Source organism: Nerophis lumbriciformis, linkage group LG07 (genome assembly GCF_033978685.3).
Source record: "Nerophis lumbriciformis linkage group LG07, RoL_Nlum_v2.1, whole genome shotgun sequence".
Classification (NCBI taxonomy): Eukaryota; Metazoa; Chordata; class Actinopteri; order Syngnathiformes; family Syngnathidae; genus Nerophis; species Nerophis lumbriciformis.
In genome coordinates this window covers 42,097,947-42,119,094 of record NC_084554.2, presented here as the reverse complement: position 1 = coordinate 42,119,094, position 21,148 = coordinate 42,097,947, and the positions used below count along the sequence as shown (strand labels likewise).

The 21,148-nt window shown below is 39.4% G+C and overlaps 1 protein-coding gene and 1 long non-coding RNA gene across 2 annotated transcripts in view; one reads left to right on the top strand and one right to left on the bottom strand.

Moving 5' to 3' along the window:
- LOC133609493 (uncharacterized) overlaps nucleotides 1-21,148 on the bottom strand; it is a 301,958-nt gene that overhangs the window by 8,440 nt on the left and 272,370 nt on the right. The gene's annotated exons all lie outside the window — the stretch shown is intronic.
- LOC133609492 (cadherin-12-like) overlaps nucleotides 1-21,148 on the top strand; it is a 364,499-nt gene that overhangs the window by 171,973 nt on the left and 171,378 nt on the right. The window contains exon 4 of the mRNA XM_061965103.2: nucleotides 17,559-17,678. Coding sequence (XP_061821087.1) covers nucleotides 17,559-17,678 — 120 coding nt within the window. The remainder of the gene's footprint in view (nucleotides 1-17,558; nucleotides 17,679-21,148) is intronic.

Below are 21,148 nucleotides of genomic sequence, written 5' to 3'. Positions count from 1 at the left end.
GCTACACCGCTACAACAAAGATGACGGGGAGAAGAGGCTGTCGAAAGTGAGCCACGTAAATAAGACCGCCCAAAAAACGGCGCATCCTGAAGCGACTGTCGGAAAGCGGCTTGAAGATGATCTGTAAAACATAATCTATGCAACATTTTGACCAAAAAACCACCATTACATGTTATGTAGACCCCAAGGAAGTGTTTTATATTTATAAATAATATGGCTCCTTTAATGCGCCATATAATCCAGTGTCCCTTATACATGAAAAATGATCAAAAATAGACCATTCATCGGTAGTGCGCCTTATAATCCGGTGCACCCTATGATCCGGAAAATACGGTAGGTTTCAAACTTTCACATACTCTTAATATCCAGTTATATTAATTATATATCCATTATATTAATATAGTATGCACACATATAAGTATAGCCTATATATATCTATATATATATATTTTTTTTTACTTTATATGCAGACGGCTTTCAGCCCTCCGGACAAATTTCTTTAGCCCAATGCGGCCCCCAAGTCAAAAGGTTTGGACACCCCTTGTTTAGAATATCCTAAATGACCTACATTGTGAAGTGAATTATATTTATATAGCGCTTTTACATAGTGAAACTCAATATCTAAGTTGCATTTAAACCAGTGTGGGTGGCACTGGGAGCAGGTGGGTAAAGTGTCTTGCCCAAGGACACAACGGCAGTGACTAGGACGGCGGAAGTGGGGATCGAACCTGGAACCCACAAGTTGCTGGCACGGCCACTCTACCGACCGAGCTATTCCGAGCGACGACAAGTCATCCAGGAAGTGGTTAGATAAGTCATGACCGGTGTTTTCAACTGCTTTCATAAAAGGTACACACGTTGTCATTTCCTGTCACAGATTTAAATCATAAAAACGTGCAAAAGACCATTTTAGATTCAAGCAATTGAAGACCGTTGTAGGTTTGAATTAAAAAAAAAAATGTTCACACAATTTGAGTACAAACTGAGGACAACTGTGAGTAGAAAAGTGCACGGAACACAAACGCTGGGGAAATTATAAAAAGGCAAACACTTTAGTACACTTATTTCAAGTCTATTCATTCATATCCTCCTGAGAACCAGCGTCCTCTGCAGCAGACATTTGTTTTTGCTATTTTTCTTTTGTCAGTCGGCCACAAGAAATAACACTTTTATGTTTAAGAAAAAAAAAAAAAAAAAAAAAAAAGAGCCGGACCTCGGTAGGCTTTAACGCAAGGTGACAATTTTATAACTCTTTTCTTTTTTTTCCTTTTTCTTTTTCCTTTATTTTTCTTTTACTCTTTCTTTCCCTTCTTTTTCTACAGGATCAAATGAAATAAGTTTGCATTTCATTTGTTATTTTATTATTATTATCATCATCATTTTTTCATTACATTTATGCTGGAAAAAGTTTTAATAATAATATTTTATATTATTACTTTAAACTGATTCATATTTTAATTTTTTATCCTGTAAAGCGTCTTAGAGTGCTCTGAAAAGCGCTATACTAAGTAAAATGTATTATTATTATTATTATTATTATTAAAAAATGCACTTTTAAAATTTTGACGTTTGTTGTTTTTTTAGTGTTTTTGTAGGATTTTAGGATTGCCCATGCTAAATGTAAGCTTTGAACGCCTCATGCCTGTCTTAGATTTGTGCATTGGCGGGTCACTGCATCAGGGGTCACTTTGACCCCTATACATGCAGACGTTACCTTTTGGCACAAACATTTTACAATTTTATTACTAACTGGCAGTCAGAGCACTTCTAATCTGACATGTCTGATTAGTGAGCGTGTGCATAAGCAATAGGCGATGCTGCAAATTTCGACCTTTTTCTATTATTATGCAGTAAGGATAGGTACCTTTCACATTGGAACCTATAAGGTACCAATTCTGGGTACCTGGGAATCGATACCAGTATCATACGGCAACAACCTTCAGTACTTTTCGTGTATAATCACGTGAGAATACTATTTCTTTGTTCTTGAGTGTCATTTGTAAGTACGTTTGTATGAATTAATTTCAGTTTGTCTTAGGTGGGTTGCCATAGGCAGGGAGTAGTCTTTGCCATTACGTTGAATGTGCCAGTCTTGTTGTTTGTTGAGTCCTACAAAATACATGACTATTGCATTTATTACACACCAGCTGATTGATTGTAACGTGCATCTTAGATGTTGTTTTACTTAGCTAATTTGGATGTGTTAAAATCGCCATGCATTATCGCTAATGCTAATCGGTAGCATATCCAATTAGCATCACACTAGTGCATTTTGAAAAAAGGAGCCTAACACGTTCTATCAGGCATGTTTGCTTTGTTGGCATGGAGAATTACAACATTACCTGAAGGCTGCCTGCTATTAATACGCCTATTTGCTTGCAAAGTGCTTCGGCCGGTGCAGAGTCTGACCAAAATATGGTACCGTTAATTTTACGTCAATTGGTATTCAGGAACAACAACAAAATTTGGATAACAAATCCGGTGCCCATACCTACTATAAAGGAGGGTGGTGACTGTTAAAAGGGGACTCAGCTTACCATGGTCTTTGATTTTGTACATTATTTCAAGTTGTTCTGTATGTTTCCAAGGTGTTCAGTGGGGGTTATCATTAATGACTGGTGAAAGGAGCAAAAGTAGCCCAACAGTAGCACAAACTTGCAGTAATGATGAACTGTTTTGACTATATGACAGTGATTTTGGAGGCCTGTGTATTGGTTGATGCCAATATTGATTTGATTTGCTGTGACTTGGACTTTTCTCTGATCAAAGAAATTGTTGATTTTATAGCTGTTCCCTTCACTTATATATGTAATATTTCTTTTATAAAAGGAGTTTTCCCAAAGAAAATGAAAACGGCAAAAGTTATTCCCATCTTCAAAAGTGGAGATAAGCATCAGTTCACCAACTATAGGCCTATTTCTCTACTCTCACAATTTTCAAAAGTCCTTGAAAAATTATTTGTGTCAAGATTAGACAGTTTTATTGATAAGCATCACTTGCTAAGTGAACACCAATACGGTTTTCGACCAAACACGTCCACTTCCATGGCAGTGATGGAACTAGTTGAGGAGGTAACCACTGCAATTGATAAGAGGGAGTTTGTTGTTGGCGTTTTTATTGACCTGAGCAAGGCCTTTGACACCATCGATCACACATTACTTTTAAACAAAATGCAGAGGTATGGTTTTAGAGGTCTCGCTCATGATTGGTTGAAAAGTTATCTTGGTGGTAGAGAACAGTATGTGCATATGAACAATGTAGATTCAGATAAAACGATTATAACACATGGAGTGCCCCAAGGTTCTGTACTGGGACCAAAATTGTTTTTATTGTATATTAATGATATCTGCAAAATCTTTAAAAAAACTCAATTGTATTCTCTTTGCTGATGATACAAGTCTGTACTGTTCTCTTAGAGACTGTAGAGAGCGAACTCCACATACTAAAGAAATGGTTTGATGCCAATAAACTGTCAATCAACCTAAATAAAACAAAATATATAATTGTTGGTAATAGGAAAAATAACATACAGTGTCATATAAGAATTGATGATATGGAGATAGAAAGGGTGTATTCAACAACATTTTTGGGAATCTATATAGATGATAAATTAAATTGGAAACTGTATATAAATATACTTAAGACAAAGATGGCAAAAAATATTGCTATGTTACATAAAATCAAAAACTCTGTAAATCAAAAGGCTCTTAATATGTTATATAATTCTTTCGTACTCCCTTATCTTAATTATTGTGTTGAAATCTGGGGTAACAATTACAAAACAAACATCAACTCTATATTCTTACTTCAAAAGAAAGCGATTAGAATTGTAAATTATGCAGATTATCATGACCATACCAATGCTCTGTTTATTAAATTAAAAACATTAAAACTGCATGATCTTGTTGACCTCAACACTGCTATTGTGACGTACAAAGCTCATAACCACATGCTGCCTCGGTGTCTACAGGAGAGGTTCAAACCCAGAGAGAATTCCTATGACCTCAGAGGTTCAGCTGTCTTCCAGAAAGCTAAGATAAGAACAATCTTAAAAAGTAGATGTGTTTCTGTCAGGGGGGTTCAACTGTGGAACAGCTTGGATGATTCCTTAAAATGTTCCAGTTCCATTCACACATTTAAAAAACACTTTAAGACCAATGTCTTGGAAAAATATATCACTCTTGAATCAACACAGTAGTTAATACTATAATCAATGTTAATTAAAATACTAAATGTGGGATATAAATAATAATGGAAGTATAATTGTTTGTATATAGTATATAATTGGTACAAAGGTTTAACACGCGTATAAGGATATTTCACATGCCTTTACTGTGTATATAATTGAACAGTGTTCATATTGTGTATAATGTGTATTTATAATATGTTGTACAAAAGACATTTCATAATTTTCGGAAGTTCATCTTGTACTTGACATTGTTTATAGGGTTAGGCGCTATAAGTGTTCAACTTCAGCCTAAACCCTTTCGGTCTGCAACATTTTCATTTTCAATCTATGAATGTACAACTGTTTGTTTATTTTGTTGACCATTGACCGAAGAATAATAAACTAATAAATAATTTATCAGCAAAAATAATACAACACTATTTTGTTTAGTATTGTAGAAAGAAAAACAATGAAATTAAATGACTCAAACCAAGAACAATGGTAGGTATAAAAAAACCACTAAACTATTTATTAATAACCGTCCGGAATGGACTTATGCTGTCTTTAAATTGAAGTGGACCTTGTTGCCAAAATCCATTAAATATAAGCTCATTGTCATGATCCGTGGCCCGGATCATGTTTTGGTATTTCCGGTTAGTTTTGGACTCCCTCAGTTCCTGTTTTGTGCACCCTTGAGTTTGTTTTAGTTACCATGGTTGCTTATTATTTTCACCTGCCTCTGATTGGTGTTCGGGATGCTCACCTGTTTCCCGAGCACTAATCAGAGGCATTATTTAAGCCTGCCTTTGCCGGTCAGTCGGCCTGGCTTCTTTGTTTGCTACATGCAACAAGTTACGTGAGATGCAAAGTGGTAGCTTTAGCTTGGAGTGCGATTGGCACCTTGTTCCGTCGGCTTGTTTTCTGTTTTTTGTACCTCTTTGGTTTTCAAGAACAAATCATGTTCCTACCTGCACGTCCTGTCCGGAGTGGTCCGTTTGCATCCCGGGGGAACGAACCTTGCAGCAAGCTGCGACCCCTCCCGCCGTAACACTCATGATGCAGTAAGTTGAAGTTTGCGGACACATTTGTTACTGGATACTTTCCAATACGCTTCTGATTTGGAGACTTTGTATGTGTAAATAATATGCAACTGATACTTGTTTATATTGACAAATGTGCGGCCTTAGACTGCAATTGTGTTTGACACGAACTACGTGTGTCAAGCTTGTGTGCTATTGTGTGCTTAGCTGTTGTGTAGCTGCTAGCTGCAAGTGACGCTCGCTTACCTTGTTTACCTTTTGTAAATAACAACAAAAAAGATCAACCACGTGCGCTTATTGGAGCACACTTCGATGTTAAATGTCAGTCCGGCTTTGCGCAAGTAAACGCGCCGCAGGACTGCTTGTATCGGAGATTTTACATGCAAGCAGAAATCGGCTTTTTTGCTGATGTCGACATGATATCCTTTAATGAGGCCGTGCTCCGAGACGGAGAATTGCCGTGCGACTCGATCGATGCAGGAGCAAAAACAGACGAAACAGGAGGAAGCCACCAGGGAAGGACAAAAACTGGAATTCCCAGCGAAAAACTGCCGGGAGAATTCTTACAAGAACTTAAATGTCAGATATCAGAAGATATTTAGGGGAACATATTTGGCAATGAGAGTCACTATTATTCTTAAATTAATGGAAAAAATATATATTCCAGCAAAAAGGTCACTTTTAAACTTGTTTTGTTAAATACTAAATACTGGTATGATGTGTGTACATATTGTATCTGCTGATTTAGTAAGAAAAAGGCTGACACCGATTAAAAAAGAAAAGAAAAGACAATACCGATATTCAGGTACAGTCGTGGTCAAAAGTTTACATAGCTCAATTTTTGACCACATAACTTTCCTCCAGAAGGATCTTTATCTGATAAAACACAAATTTAGCTGTTTGGCCACAATAACCAGCAATATGTTTGGAGGAGAAAAGGTGAGGCCTTTAATCCCAGGAACACCATTCCTACCGTCAAGCATGGTGGTGGTAGTATTATTCTCTGGGCCGGTTTTGCTGCCAATGGAACTGGTGCTTTACAGAGAGTAAATGGGACAATGAAAAAGGAGGATTACCTCCAAATTCTTCAGGACAACCTGAAATCATCACCCCGGAGGTTGGGTCTTGGGCGCAGTTGGGTGTTTCAACAGGACAATGACCCCAAACACATGTCAAAAGTGGTAAAGGAATGACTAAATCAAGCTAGAATTAAGGTTTTAGAATGGCCTTCCCAAAGTCCTGACTTAAACGTGTGGACAATGCTGAAGAAACAAGTCCATGTACAGTAACCTATATATTTATTTATATATGCACCTTATTGCTTTTTTATCCTGCACTACCATGAGCTAATGCAACAAAATGTTGTTCTTATCTGTACTGTAAAGTTCAAATTTGAATGACAATAAAAAGGAAGTCTAAGATGTCAGAAAACCAACACATTTAGCTGAACTGCACCAATTTTGTCAAGAGGAGTGGTCGAAAATTCAACCAGAAGCTTGCCAGAAGCTTGTTGAGTTTGAGTTTGAGTTTTTTTCGAACATGCAAACATACAACATGATACATCCCAATTTCCAGTTTCTCTATTCAAACATATTCGAAAAGGAGTAGGAAGAAGCAGAGCTTATTTAATACTACCCCTTTTCCTTTGCATAGCAGTTGCTAAAACTTTTGTTCACTTCCTGTGCTCAATTTATTCACAATATACTCCATAAGTAATAACACTAAAAATAAATAAATAAATGAATAATAATTGGTGACGTAAGTAAGTTACATTTCATATAGTGAGATGAGTAAGATTATCTAGAAAATTAATGGATGGATGAAATAAATTCTGAATGTTTATCATGGTTCATCTTCTTTGTACTTTGTAAAGTTTGAAGAGTTTCTTAAAGGGGATCATATTAGTACATTGTTTGATTTCTTTGCTTAATACATTCCATAATTTGATTCCATATACAGATATACTGAAGGTCTTAAGTGTTGTACGTGCGTACAGATGTTTTAAATTACATTTTTCTGTAAGATTATATTTCTCCTCTTTTGTTGAGAAGAATTGTTGTATATTCTTGGATAGCAGGTTATAGTTTGCTTTGTGTATAATTTTTGCAAATTCACAGTATTTTTGATTTGATAAATAAAGGGTTTGTATGTTCTCTATATCCGACATTATGTATTATTTTAACTGATCTTTTTTGTAATGAATGAAGTGCACTTTTGTAGTTATTTCCCCATATTTCTACACAATAACTCATGTATGGTAACACTAGCGAGCAGTGGAGCTTGTGGATGGCTACCAAAAGCGACTTATTGCAGTGAAACTTGCCAAGGGACATGTAAACCAAATATTAACATTGCTGTATGACATTCCGCAGAAATCAATGGTCAACTTTTACGACTGTGCCATCAGCAGTGTCCTCACTTACGGATTTTTAGTGTGGTTTGCTGGCTGCACTAAAGCGAACCAACAGGCTCTCCAGCGAGTGGTTAAAGCGGCGGGGAAAATTACAAGGACCATGCTCCCAGAGATGAGTGCCATGTACACAACTCGCTGCCTAAAGCGAGTACACAACATACTGAAGGACAGATACCACCCAGCACATGGCCTCTTCAACCTGCTACCCTCTGGAAGGAGGTATAGATCGAGACCACCAGAATGTCTCACAGTCTGTATCTCCAGGCTGTGAGACTGCTAAATGAACAGCCTGCCCCTTTGCTGCCCCGGACCATCTTATTACCTCACTCTTCACCACCTCAATAATTGTGCTCTGGACATTGCATTGCTGCAACATCAACGTAACACCCATCAAACATCTGACTGTTCCCACCCCCAAGTCCCTCTTATCGCGATCTTCCTGACAATGCTAAAATGCTAAAATTTAAACTATTGTCAACCTGCACATCAATGCAGTTTCTATGCCGCTGGACAAAGCTCAAACAAAATCTCAAACAAAATCTCGTTGTTCATGTATGACTTAAGTGTTATTTTGACAATGACAGTGACGTGCGGTCACTAGAATGGAAAGAAAAAAAATGTAAAAAGAAAACAAATTAAATTGTTTTATGTATTCAGTGATTATACTATAAAGTTATTTTCCATTTAACTTCACCAGTTTTCGATTATTTTTATTCAAAATTACTGAATTTTCACATTTGCCGTTCAAATACTGAAAAGAGACAGTGCGGTGATCAGCTGCCTCAACATGGATTGCGGACTCGGCTAACTGCTGGCCTGCTGTGCAGTGAGACCGTATTGCTATATGAACTATATTATACATTTTCATAGTTTAGTTAGCTGAGGTATATAATGTACAGTGTATTTTGTCAACAACTATATGTGTGTAACTTATTTCTTGTGGTGAGCAATCGTAAAACTGCTGCAAAGACGCACTGTGTGAGGCTCGCAGTAATCTCGCCTCCTGGTGCCGGTTAATGCACCCCCGCCGCAGAATGCACCCCCCTACGGGAGCGCCACACCAACCAAAGCCCACACCCAAACCCTCCACGTGCAAGACCGAATCCACCCAAAAAAAGTCACTTAACAAGAAGCCAAAAAGTGCAAAAACAACAATGCTCGCGCCGGAGGAGCCGTGAACGACTGCAGGGACACAACATTAGGTACACCTGCAGACTGCAGCACGGATTTCATATTTCATTCATTCACAACTCCTCCAACACGAACACCACTGTTCCCGCACTTATAAGTAAAGGTAAGACTATAATAACGTTTTTTTTAATTAAATGTGCTTTTTTGTGTGCTAGAGTTTGTTTGTGTAAAGTTAAAGTTAAGTTAAAGTACCAATGATTGTCACACACACACTAGGTGTGGTGAAATTTGTCCTCTGCATTTGACCCATCATCTTGATCACCCCCTGGGAGGTGAGGGGAGCAGTGGGCAGCAGCGGCGGGAATAATTTTTGGTGATTTAACCCCCAATTCCAACCCTTGATGCTGAGTGCCAAGCAGTTAAGAATGCTGGTATGAGCTTTTAAACATAACCCGTTAACTGCTGCCAATCAAATGGTGAATAAGATACTCTTTAGGGTTCATATGTTTGTAAATCTGACTGTGATGAAGTCAGTGCCTCACCAGTCATGAACCTCACCGCACGTCACTTGACAATGACAATAAAGGAATTGATTGATGTATACTTTTGACCCAGCAGAATTGGTCACATTTTCCCATAATAAATTCATAAAAGAACCAAACTTCATGAATGTTTTTTTGTGACCAACAAGTATGTGCTCCAATCACTCTATCACAGAAAAAAATAAGTCGTAGAAATGATTGGAAACTCAAGACAGCCATGACATTATGACCTTTACAAGTGGACCTTTCGACCCCGACTGTATGTCAAAGAGGCCAAATATTATATAATAAGCCATTCGGTCTCATCCCTACTTGGACTGGAATCTCAGAAAAGTACACTAAAAGGTGTTCAGCTTTCGTCTTTCTCGATCCGTAAACTGCTTTCAAGGAGCATCGCAGGCAAGCTCCAACCAGAGGGTGAAGCCGCCTGGCCCCGCAGTCTTCTGACATTTGAGCGAGAGCCCGGCTATTCCCGGGAGAGGGGGGGGGCAGATCAAGGTAGTTCGCTGGAAGAATAGTTCCTCTTGATCGGAATGGCAATGACGCCCTCGGAGCGCCACGGACCAAAGCGGGGGGGGGGGGGGGACAGGCAAAGAAAAAAAAACCAGCTCGAGTCGATCAATGTGACCATGGCAACAAGAGGTCTTAGATTGACTGGAGATTGTTAATGAGATGATTGGCAGATATCTAATTAGCTAAAACGTAGATTACCCCTCAAACATCACTTGGATTTACAGTTTTTTTTCCCCTCTTCCCTGGCATCAACAAGATTTTCAACCCTTTGTAGGATTTTTCTCCCATTCCAATATCGTGTGCACTGATTGGCCGCTTCATGTTGAAGACGTGCGGGTAATTTAGTCTTGATTACAAACTGGAGCACGTATGTTAAAATCAAGATGTAATTTTCTCGTCAGTGTGACGTTTACATAGACCAGGGGTCGGCAACCCGCGGCTCTAGAGCAGCATGCGGCTCTTTAGCGCCGCCCTAGTGGCTCTCTGGAGCTTTTTCAAAAAATGTATGAAAAATGGAAAAAGATGAGGGGAAAAAAATCTATTTTTGTTTGAATATGGTTTCTGTAGGAGGACAAACATGACACAAACCTCCCTAATTGTTACAAAGCACACTGTTTATATTAAACATGCTTCACTGATTCGAGTATTTGACGAGCGCCGTTTTGTCCTACTCATTTTGGCGGTCTTTGAACTCACCGTAGTTTGTTTACATGTATAACTTTCTCCGACTTTCTAGGACATGTTTTATGCCACTTCTTTTTCTGTCTCATTTTGTCCACAAAACTTTTAACGTTGTGCATGAAAGGTGAGTTTTGTTGATGTTATTGACTTGTGTGGAGTGCTAATCAGACATATTTGGTCACTGCATGACTGCAAGCTAATCGATGCTAACAGGCTATTTAGGCTAGCTATATGTACATATTGCATCATTATGCCTCATTTGTAGGTATATTTGAGGTCATTTAGTTTCCTTTAAGTCCTCTTAATTCCATGACACACTATCTGTATGTAATATGGCTTTTATTTTTTTGCGGCTCCAGACAGATTTGTTTTTGTATTTTTGGTACAATATGGCTCTTTCAACATTTTGGGTTGCCGACCCCTGACATAGACTACCCCCCCCCGGAATAATCTCTCACGGTTTGAAGTTGCAATGAGTGGAACCTGTCCACTCGGTCGTAAAGTGACAACGTGCCATTTGTGTCATCCACCTCTATTTTCAACGTGAAAGCGGACTAGGACGGAGTGCGTTTTATTTGCAGGCCCCTGCGCACTCAGCCTACAATCACGTCATTTTACTGCTTGTGGCTCATGACACGTTTATCTCCGTTATACTTAACAAATCATGACTGGTGGGAGGAGATAAAAAAAAAAAAAAAGCATACATTATATGACGGATCAAAGTCGCCAGTGTGCATGAAAGATTTGACTTTGTGGCTTGTTTCTAGTCGTTATGGTGTATTTATACTGTGCTCGGCTGCTGTTGTCAATAACTGGTGGGAGGAAGGACGGCCCAAATGATCTGACGTTCATGTGGCGAGTGAGCCTAAACGACGGAGGATACGTGGGTTCTGACTTTGTGGCTTTTTTCATTATTTCTATTAGACACGGTGGTGGTTATCATTAATAACTGGAGCGGGGCATGGGTGAGTTCATTTTCTGACTCATCCATGTGGTGAGGAGGCATTGCATGTGCTTTTGCGCGAACGTTTGCGAGTACTCTGACGGAGTCCTTATACAAGCTTAATTACTCAAGGCGATGGTTATCATTAATAACTGGTGGGCGGCAAGATGACTTTGATTTTCCGACTAGTCTATATAGTGAGAAGCCGTTGCATGTGTTTGTGCGTTAGCGTTTGAGGTTACGCTGACATGGTCCTTTTGTTTGTATCATGCAAAGTGGTGGTTATCATTAATAACTGGTGAGGGGAAGGAGTGCACTAATTTTCGGATTTGTCCATGTGGTGAGGAGACTTTTGCATGTGCTTTTGCGTGAGCGTTTGCGAGTACTCTGACGGAGTCCTTATACAAGCTTTATTACTCAAGGCGATGCTTACCATTAATAACTGGTGGGCGGCAAGATGGCTTTAATTTTCCGACTAGTCTATATAGTGAAAAGCCGTTGCATGTGTTTGTGCGTTAGCGTTTGAGGTTACGCTGACATGGTCCTTTTGTTTGTATCATGCAAAGTGGTGGTTATCATTAATAACTGGTGAGGGGAAGGAGTGCACTAATTTTTATACTTGTCCGTGTGGTGAGGAGCCATTTGCATGTGCTTTTGCGTGAGCGTTTGTGAGTACTCTGACGGAGTCATTATTCAAGCTTTATTACTCAAAGCGATGCTTATCATTAATAACTGGTGGGCGGCAAGATGGCTTTAATTTTCCGACTAGTCTATATAGTGAGAAGCCGTTGCATGTGTTTGTGCGTTAGCGTTTGAGGTTACGCTGACATGGTCCTTTTGTCTGTATCATGCAAAGTGGTGGTTATCATTAATAACTGGTGAGGGGAAGGAGTGCACTCATTTTTATATTTGTCCGTGTGGTGAGGAGCCATTTGCATGTGCTTTTGCGTGAGCGTTTGCGAGTACTCTGACAGAGTCATTATACAAGCTTTATTACTCAAGGCGATGCTTATCATTAATAACTGGAGGGCGGCAAGATGGTTTTAATTTTCCGACTAGTCTATATAGTGAGACGCCGTTGCATTTGTTTGTGCGTTAGCGTTTGAGGTTACGCTGACATGGTCCTTCTGTTTGTATCATGCAAAGTGGTGGTTATCATTAATAACTGGTGAGGGGAAGGAGTGCACTAATTTTCGGAGTTGTCCGTGTGGTGAGGAGCCATTTGCATGTGCTTTTGCGTGAGCGTTTGCGAGTACTCTAACGGAGTCATTATGCAATTTCCATCCTTCAAGGTGATGGTTATCATTAATAACTGGCAGGCGGAAAGGTGGCTTTAATTTTCTGACAAGTCTATTTAGTGAGAAGGCCCAGCATGTCTTTGTGCAATAGCGTTTGAGGTTACGCTGACATGGTCATTCTGTTTTATTCATGCAAAGTGATGGTCATCATTAATAACTGGGGGGGTGCTAATTTTTGGATTCTTCCGTATGGTGAGGAGGCATTTGCATGTGCTTCTGCCTAAGCGTATTAGGGTATGCTGACAATGTCACTATGCACTCTCTATTAATCAAAGCGATGATCATCATTAATAACTTTTCTGACTAGTCTATATAGTGAGAATGCCTTGCATATGCTTGAGTGTTTTCGTTTGAGGGTACGCTAACTCGATCATTCTGTTTATATCATGTGAGGTGATGGTCATCATTAATAACTGGTGGAGGGGGGGCGCAGGTGTGCAAATTTTCCAAATTGTCCGTGTGGTGAGGAGGCATTGCGTGTGCTTTTGCGTTAAAGTTTGAGGGTACACTGACAGAGTCATGCAATTTCTCTCACGCAAAGTGGTGGTTATCATCAACAACTTGTGGGGGTCACCTTCATTTACAGCCTTGTTTGTGTAGTGAGTGTGCTTGTGCGTTGGTGTTTGAGGAGAGGCTTGGCTTTGCAGCTTATTTTGAGTCATTCAGTTTGTTCATCTCATGCAAGATCATAGTTATTAATTACTGGGCAGGGGCAAAATCGCTTGTTTTTTTCTGACTAGTCCATGTAGTGAGGAGGCCTTGTATTTGTATGTTTGAGGGTACGCTGACTCATTCCTTCTGTTTATATCATGCAAGGTTATCATTAATAACTGGTGGGGGGCTCAGATATACTAATGTTCGGATTTGTTTATTTGGTGAAAAGGCATTGCATGTGCTTTTGCTTTTGAGGGTACGCTGACTCAGTCATTCTCTTTATACAATGCGAGGTGGTGGTTATTATTAATAACTGCCTGGGGGTTCAGGTTTGCTAATTCTCGGATTTGTATGTGTGTTGGGGAGGCATTGCATGTGCTTTTGCGGTAACATTTGAGGGTAAAATGACAGAGTCATATAATGTATCTTATGCAAGGTGGTGGTTATCATTAATAACTGGTGGTGGGCGCGTTAATCTATGGACTTGTCTTTGTAATGAGTGTGCATTGCGTTGCATGTGCTTGTGCGTTACCGTTTGTGGGGATGCTTGGCTTTGACTTTGTGGCTTATTTTGAGTCATTCGGTTTGTTTATCTAAAACAAAAAGGTGGTTGTCATTAATAACTGGTGGGAGGCAGGGTCGTGCTAATTTTCTGACTATTCTATATGATGAAAGATTTTGCATGCGGAAGAGCATTAGTCTTGGGAGGTACATTGACTCGGCAATTCTGTTTATGTCATATAAAGTGGTTATCACTAATAACTGGTGGTGGGGTCATTAATTTACGGACTGTGTAGTGAGCATTCATTTCATGTGCTTGTGCATGAGGGGATGTCGGGCTTTGACTTTGTGGCTTAATTTAATTGATTTGGTGTATTATTTTATGAAAGGTGGTGGTTATTAATAACTGGTTGTGGCTATTAATAACTGGCAAGGGGAGCGATCGCATCAGCCTCTGGAAATATCTACGTTGTAATAACTGGCAGGGCGGGATAGCACATTAATTGTAATATATAAATGATAGTGATGGGTCATATGATACTAAAGCATCGATGACAAGAAGCGATACTGTCTCCACCGATGCCTCGGTGTGTGTGTCACTTAAAGAAAAATAAATGTAACTACACCAATTTGACTCATTGATTACAGTTGCACATTTCTTATTCAACACATTATTTGAAAAAAAACAAACAATTATGTTTGCTAATAATGTTATTTGCAGTGACTTACTAAACCAACAGATGGCACCATTATGAAACAGAAACACATTGTCAGTGCAGTGTCAATACAGCTAGTGAGTGTGCCACGCGCTCACTAAGGCCTCATTCGCCCCTCACTAACAATTGACATACAAAACCCAAAACCAGTGAAGTTGGCACGTTGTATAAATGGTAAATAAAAACAGAATACAATGATTTGCAAATAATTTTCAACTTATTTTCAATTGAATAGACTGCAAAGACAAGATATTTAATGTCCGAACTGGAAAACTTTGGTATTTTTTGCTAATATCAGCTCAAGTGGAATTTGATGCCTGCGACATGTTTCAAAAAAGCTGGCACAAGTGCCAAAAAAGACTGAGAAAGTTGAGGAATGCTCATCAAACACTTATTTGGAACATCCCACAGGTGAACAGGCTAATTGGGAACAGGTGGGTGCCATGATTGGGTGTAAAAGCAGCTTCCATGAAATGAACAGTCATTGACAAACAAGGATGGGGCGAGGGTCACCACTTTGTGAACAAATGCGTGAGCAAATTGTCCAACAGTTTAAGAACAACATTTCTCAACGAGCTGTTGCAAAGAATCAGTGTGTAAAGGATATCACCACATGGGCTCAAGAACACTTCAGAAAACCACTGTCAGTAACTACAGTTTTTTGCTACATCCGTAAGTGCAAGATAAAACTATTAGGGTTGTCCGATAATGGCTTTTTGTCAATATCAGATATTCCGATATTGTCCAACTCTTTAATTACCGATACTGATATCAACCGATACCGATATCAACCGATATATACAGTCATGGAATTAACACAATATTATGCCTAATTTGGACAACCAGGTATGGTGAAGATAAGGTAATTAAAAAAAAAAATAAATAAGATAAATAAATTAAAAACATTTTCTTGAATAAAAAAAAAAGTAAAACAATATAAAAACAGTTACATAGAAACTAGTAATCATGTGTGCTTACGGACTGTATCCCTTGCAGACTGTATTGATATATATATTGATATATAATATAGGAACCAGAATATTAATAACAGAAAGAAACAACCCTTTTGTGTGAATGAGTGTGAATGGGGGAGGGAGGTTTTTTGGGTTTGTGCACTAATTGTAAGTGTATCTTGTGTTTTTTATCTTGATTTAATAAAAAAAAACAAAAAAAACAAAAATCGATAATAAAAAAAACTGATACCGATAATTTCCAATATTACATTTTAACGCATTTATCGGTCGATAAAATCGGCAGGCCGATATTATCGGACATCTTTAAAAAAACTATACTATGCAAAGCCAAAGCCATTTATCAACAACACCCAGAAACGCTGCCGGCTTCGCTGGGCCCGAGCTATTCTAAGATGGACTGATGCAAAATGGAAAAGTGTTCTGTGGTCTGACGAGTCCACATTTCAAATTGTTTTTGGAAACTGTGGACGTCGTGTCCTCCGGACCAAAGAGAAAAAGAACCATCCGGATTGTCATAGGCCCAAAGTTGAAAAGCCAGCATCTGTGATGGTATGGGGGTGTATTAGTGCCCAAGGCATGGGTAACTTACACATCTGTGAAGGGACCATTATTGCTGAAAGGTACATACAGCTTTTGGAGCAACATATGTTGCCATCAAAGCAACGTTATCATGGATGCCCCTGCTTATCACAGCAAGACAATGCCAAGCCACGTGTTACAACAGCGTGGCTTCATAGTAAAAAAGTGCGGGTACCAGACTGGCCTGCCTGTAGTCCAGACCTGTCTCCCATTGAAAATGTGTGGCGCAATATGAAGCCTAAAATACCACAACGGAGAGTTGAACAACTTAAGCTGTACATCAAGCAAGAATGGGAAAGAATTCCACCAGAAAAGCTTCAAAAATTGGTCTCCTCAGTTCCCAAACGCTTACTGAGTGTTGTTAAAAGGAAAGGCCATGTAACACAGTGGTAAAAATGCCCCTGTGCCAACATGTTTGCAATATGTTGCTGCCATTAAATTGCAAAAAAAAAAAAAGGTTGAACATTAAATATCTTGTCTTTGCAGTCCAAAAGGATTAGCAAATCATTGTATTCTGTTTTTATTTACCATTTACACAACGTGCCAACTTCACTGGTTTTGGGTTTTATGCATAGCAACTGAGCAGTAACTTACCTCATTTTACTTTACATGGACCGGACTATATTCATGGACTCACACCTCGGTCGGGACTTGGCCGGGGAACGCGTTCTATTTCAAGACAAACACACGTAAATTCTCTTACGCAGGTGCAAGAGAGTTATCGTGCATAAAACAATGGCGCCCGTCTCACCGGGTGCCTGCGTGTGTCTTTGTTAGCCGGCACTAATCTCCCGCACCTAATGTTTTAATGCCATTGTTGCAATCTGCTCAGAGACTAAAGCCTGTTTAATATACCGCCAGTTTAAACAGGCTACTGTCAGCTTAGCGCGCCGGTGAATGAGCATGAACATGTCAGGGTCTCGCGTTTATGGCGAGCCGTCCAAATGCAAATGTAATTACCGGCCGGCCATATGTTTGCTGGGAAATACTTGCAAAGAGAGGACAAAAAAAAAACTTGATTAGAAATGATTGTCTTGTCGTGATCCAGTGGAATGAGTAAATTGAAAATGCATGGTAAGTAACGCTATTAGTGAAGGTGGAGCCAACATGTAATTGTGCTGTTTGGACGTCGGCCATGTTTGCGCTATTGGCAAGCGTGGATCTTTATTTTTTCTGTTGTGCAGAGAATAAACGGCTCCGCGCGCGTCACATCCATCCTCATCGAGCGTCTCGCTCCATGTTAGCTGCAGCTCCCCCGCTCCTGATTTATGCTTCATTAGTGTCAGGCCAGTTCATTCCGATAAAGTCCCCCCCTCCCCCCCTCCCCCGACTTTGGATTTCAGTGCCTGCAGGGTAACACATCAGGGCGTCTTCTGAGCTTGTCTTCCCGCCCTCTCCCTTGCAGGGACGTACGTGACGCAGGTGACGGCCACCGACGCCGATGACCCCACGTACGGGAACAGCGCCAGGGTGGTGTACAGCATCTTGCATGGACAGCCGTACTTCTCCGTCGACCCCAAAACTGGTAAGAGAGTGTGGCGAATGCATATATGTTTAAGAGTTCTTTCTTTATTCATAGCCATGTTTAGAGCGTCTAGTACTTTTCCTTTGTATATTCTACCAGTTTGTCTTTGTCTTCAGAGGTCTGTTTAATGCAGTGGTTCTTAACCTGGGTTCGATCGAACCCTAGGGGTTCGGTGAGTCGGGCTCAGGGGTTCGGCGGAGGTCAAAACACACCCGACTCATCGTGTTAATAAAAACTTCTCCCTATCGGCGTATTACAGATATGACAACAGCAGAAGTCACACTGATTTGCAGGTGTGTAATTTGTTGTGAGTTTATGCTCTGTGTTGGTTTTGTTGTTTGAACAAGGTGATGTTCATGCACGGTTCATTTTGTGCACCAGGAAAAAAACACGGTAACACTTTAGTATGGGGAACGTATTCACCATTAATTAGTTGCTTATTAACATGCAAATTAGTAACATATTGGCTCTTAACTAGTCATTATTAAGTACTTATTAATGCCTTATTCGGCATGGCCGTATTATAACCCTAACCCTGGCCCTAACCCTAACCAAATAACTCTAAATTAAGTCTTTGTTACTTAGAATATGTTCCCCTAGTGTCCAAAAAACTCTAAATTAAGTCTTTGTTACTTAGAATATGTTCCCCATACTAAAGTGTTACCAAAAACATATAACTTTGTCATGAATTTGAAATTTTTTTTTTTATTTTTCACTAAAGAAGGGTTCGGGTGAATGCGCATATGAAACTGGTGGGGTTCGGTACCTCCAACAAGGTTAAGAACCACTGGTTTAGTGTCTTAACCATTGGAATGTGAATACATCCCCCACTTAGGGGCGGTATGGCGTAGTAGGTAGAGCGGCCATGCCAGAAACCTGAGGGTTGCAGGTTAGCTCCCCGCCTCTTGACATCCAAATCGCTGCCATTGTGTCCTTGGGCAGGACGCTTCACCCTTGCCCCCGGTGCCGCTCACACTGGTGAATGAATGATGAGTGAATGACAGGTGGTGGTCGGAGGGGCCGTAGGCGCAAACTGGCAGCCTCGCTTCCGTCAGTCTACCCCAGGGCAGCTGTGGCTACAAATGTAGCTTACCACCACCAGGTGTGAATGAATGATGGGCTCCCACTTCTCTGTGAGCGCTTTGAGTATCTAATAATAGAAAAGCGGGATATAAACACTAATCCATTATTATTATTATTATTCTTTCCTTATCAGTGTTGCGAGAGGGAGAGGTGGGGGCTTTCTTTGTTTGCAAGAAGTTGGCTCTTCCGTTTGAGTGTCAGATCAACTTTCCTCCAGAAGGTCTTATCTTTGTCTATATGATGTCAGATGAAACAAAAATTTAGCTGTTTGGTCACAATACCCAGCAACATGTTTGGTAGGAGAAAAGCTGAGGCCTTTAATACCAGGAACACCAGGCCTACCGTCAAGCATGGTGGCGGCAGTATTATGCTCTGGGCCTGTTTTGCTGCCAATGGAACTGGTGTTTTACAGAGACTAAATGGGACAATGAAAAAGGAGGATTACCTCCAAATTCTTCAGGACAACCTAAAATCATCAGCCCGGAGGTTGGGTCTTGGGCGCAGTTGGGTGTTCTAACAGGACAATGACCCTAAACACAAGTCAAATGTGGTAAAATAATGGCTAAATCAGGCTAGAATTAGGGTTTTAGAATGGCCTTCCCAAAGTCCTGACTAAAATGTGTGGACAATGCTGAAGAAACAAGTCCGTGTCAGAAAACCAACAAATTTAGCTGAACTGCACCAATTTTGTCACAAGGAGTGATCAAAAATTCAAGCAGAAGCTTGTGGATGGCTACCAAAAGCGCCTTATTGCAGTGAAACTTGCCAAGGGACATGTAAGCAAATATTAACATTGCTGTATGTATACTTTTGACCCAGCAGATGTGGTCACATTTTCAGTAGACCCATAATAAATTCATAAAAGAACCAAACTTAATTAATTGTTTTTGTGACCAACAAGTATGTGCTCCAATCACTCTATCAGAAAAAAATAAGAGTTGTAGAAATTATTGGAAACTCAAGACAGCCATGACATTATGTTCTTTACAAGTGTACGTAAACTTTTGATCGTGACTGTATATATACACTCCGGCTTTCTCCCACCTCCAAAGACATGCACCTGGGGGATAGGTTGATTGGCAACACTAAATGGTCCCTAGTGTGTGAATGTGAGTGTGAATGTTGTCCGTCTATCTGTGTTGGCCCTGTGATGAGGTGGCGACTTGTTCAGGGTGTACCCTACCTTATGCCTGAGTGCAGCTGGGATAGGCTCCAGCAACCCCCACCACCCCAAAAGGGACAAGCGGTAGACAATGGATGGATGGATAATCTACATACATATGGATGGACATACACATATCACTGCAAAAAGTCAGTGTTCAAAAACAAGAAAAAAAATAAATGAAAAATTAGGGGTATTTTATTTCAACTAAGCAAAATTATCTGCCAATAGAACAAGAAAATTTGGCTTGTCAAGACTTTCCAAAACAATTAAAATTAGCTAACCTCAATGAACCCAAAAATACCTTAAAATAAGTATATTCTCACTAATAACAAGTGTACTACTATATGAGTATGTATTTTCTATTGTTTCATTGAAAATAAAACAGCAAAGTCCATTTGGCTGTCATCTGTTTTAATATGAAACACAATTGTGTCAAAGTCATGATGTTTTTTTTTTATGCTTGAAATAAGAAATTATGAGTTTAAAAAAGTAGTTTTATACTTGTGAGTGTTGATGACACAGCTTTGCAACACTTGATATTCTAGTTTCAAGCATGTTTTACTCAATATAGGTCATAAAATCTCAGCAACAAGCTTTAATATATTACTGAGATCTTTTAAGACCAAAACCCTTAAAACAAGTAAAACACTCTAACATAAAATCTGCTTAGTGAGAAGAATTATCTTATCAGACAGAAAATAAGCAAATATCACCCTTATTTGAGATATTTAATCTTACTTAGATTTCAGTTTTTGCAGTGTATACACTGCAAAAAGTCAGTGTTCAAAAACAAGAAAAAAAAAAAATACAAAAATTAGGGGTATTTTATTTGAACTAAGCAAAATTATCTGCCAATAGAACAAGAAAATTTGGCTTGTCAAGACTTTCCAAAACAAGTAAAATTAGCTAACCTCAATGAACCCAAAAATACCTTAAAATAAGTATATTCTCACTAATAACAAGTGCACTTTTCTGGTAGAAAAAAAAGATACCTTTTTGCTAAATATGTTGAAAAATATTCTTAAATGAAGTAAATGCTAGTGCCATTATCTTGACATAATGATATGCGCTCGGCATTACATTTCTTGAAAACAGCAAACTTATACTAAAAACGAATTTGTTGTTCTTAATGGAAAGACAACAAGGCAACATCTTGTTACTCTCAGGGTCTCCTAGCCGTCTAAAAATGCATTTTGCCAAAACATTTTTAATTGTAATTTTT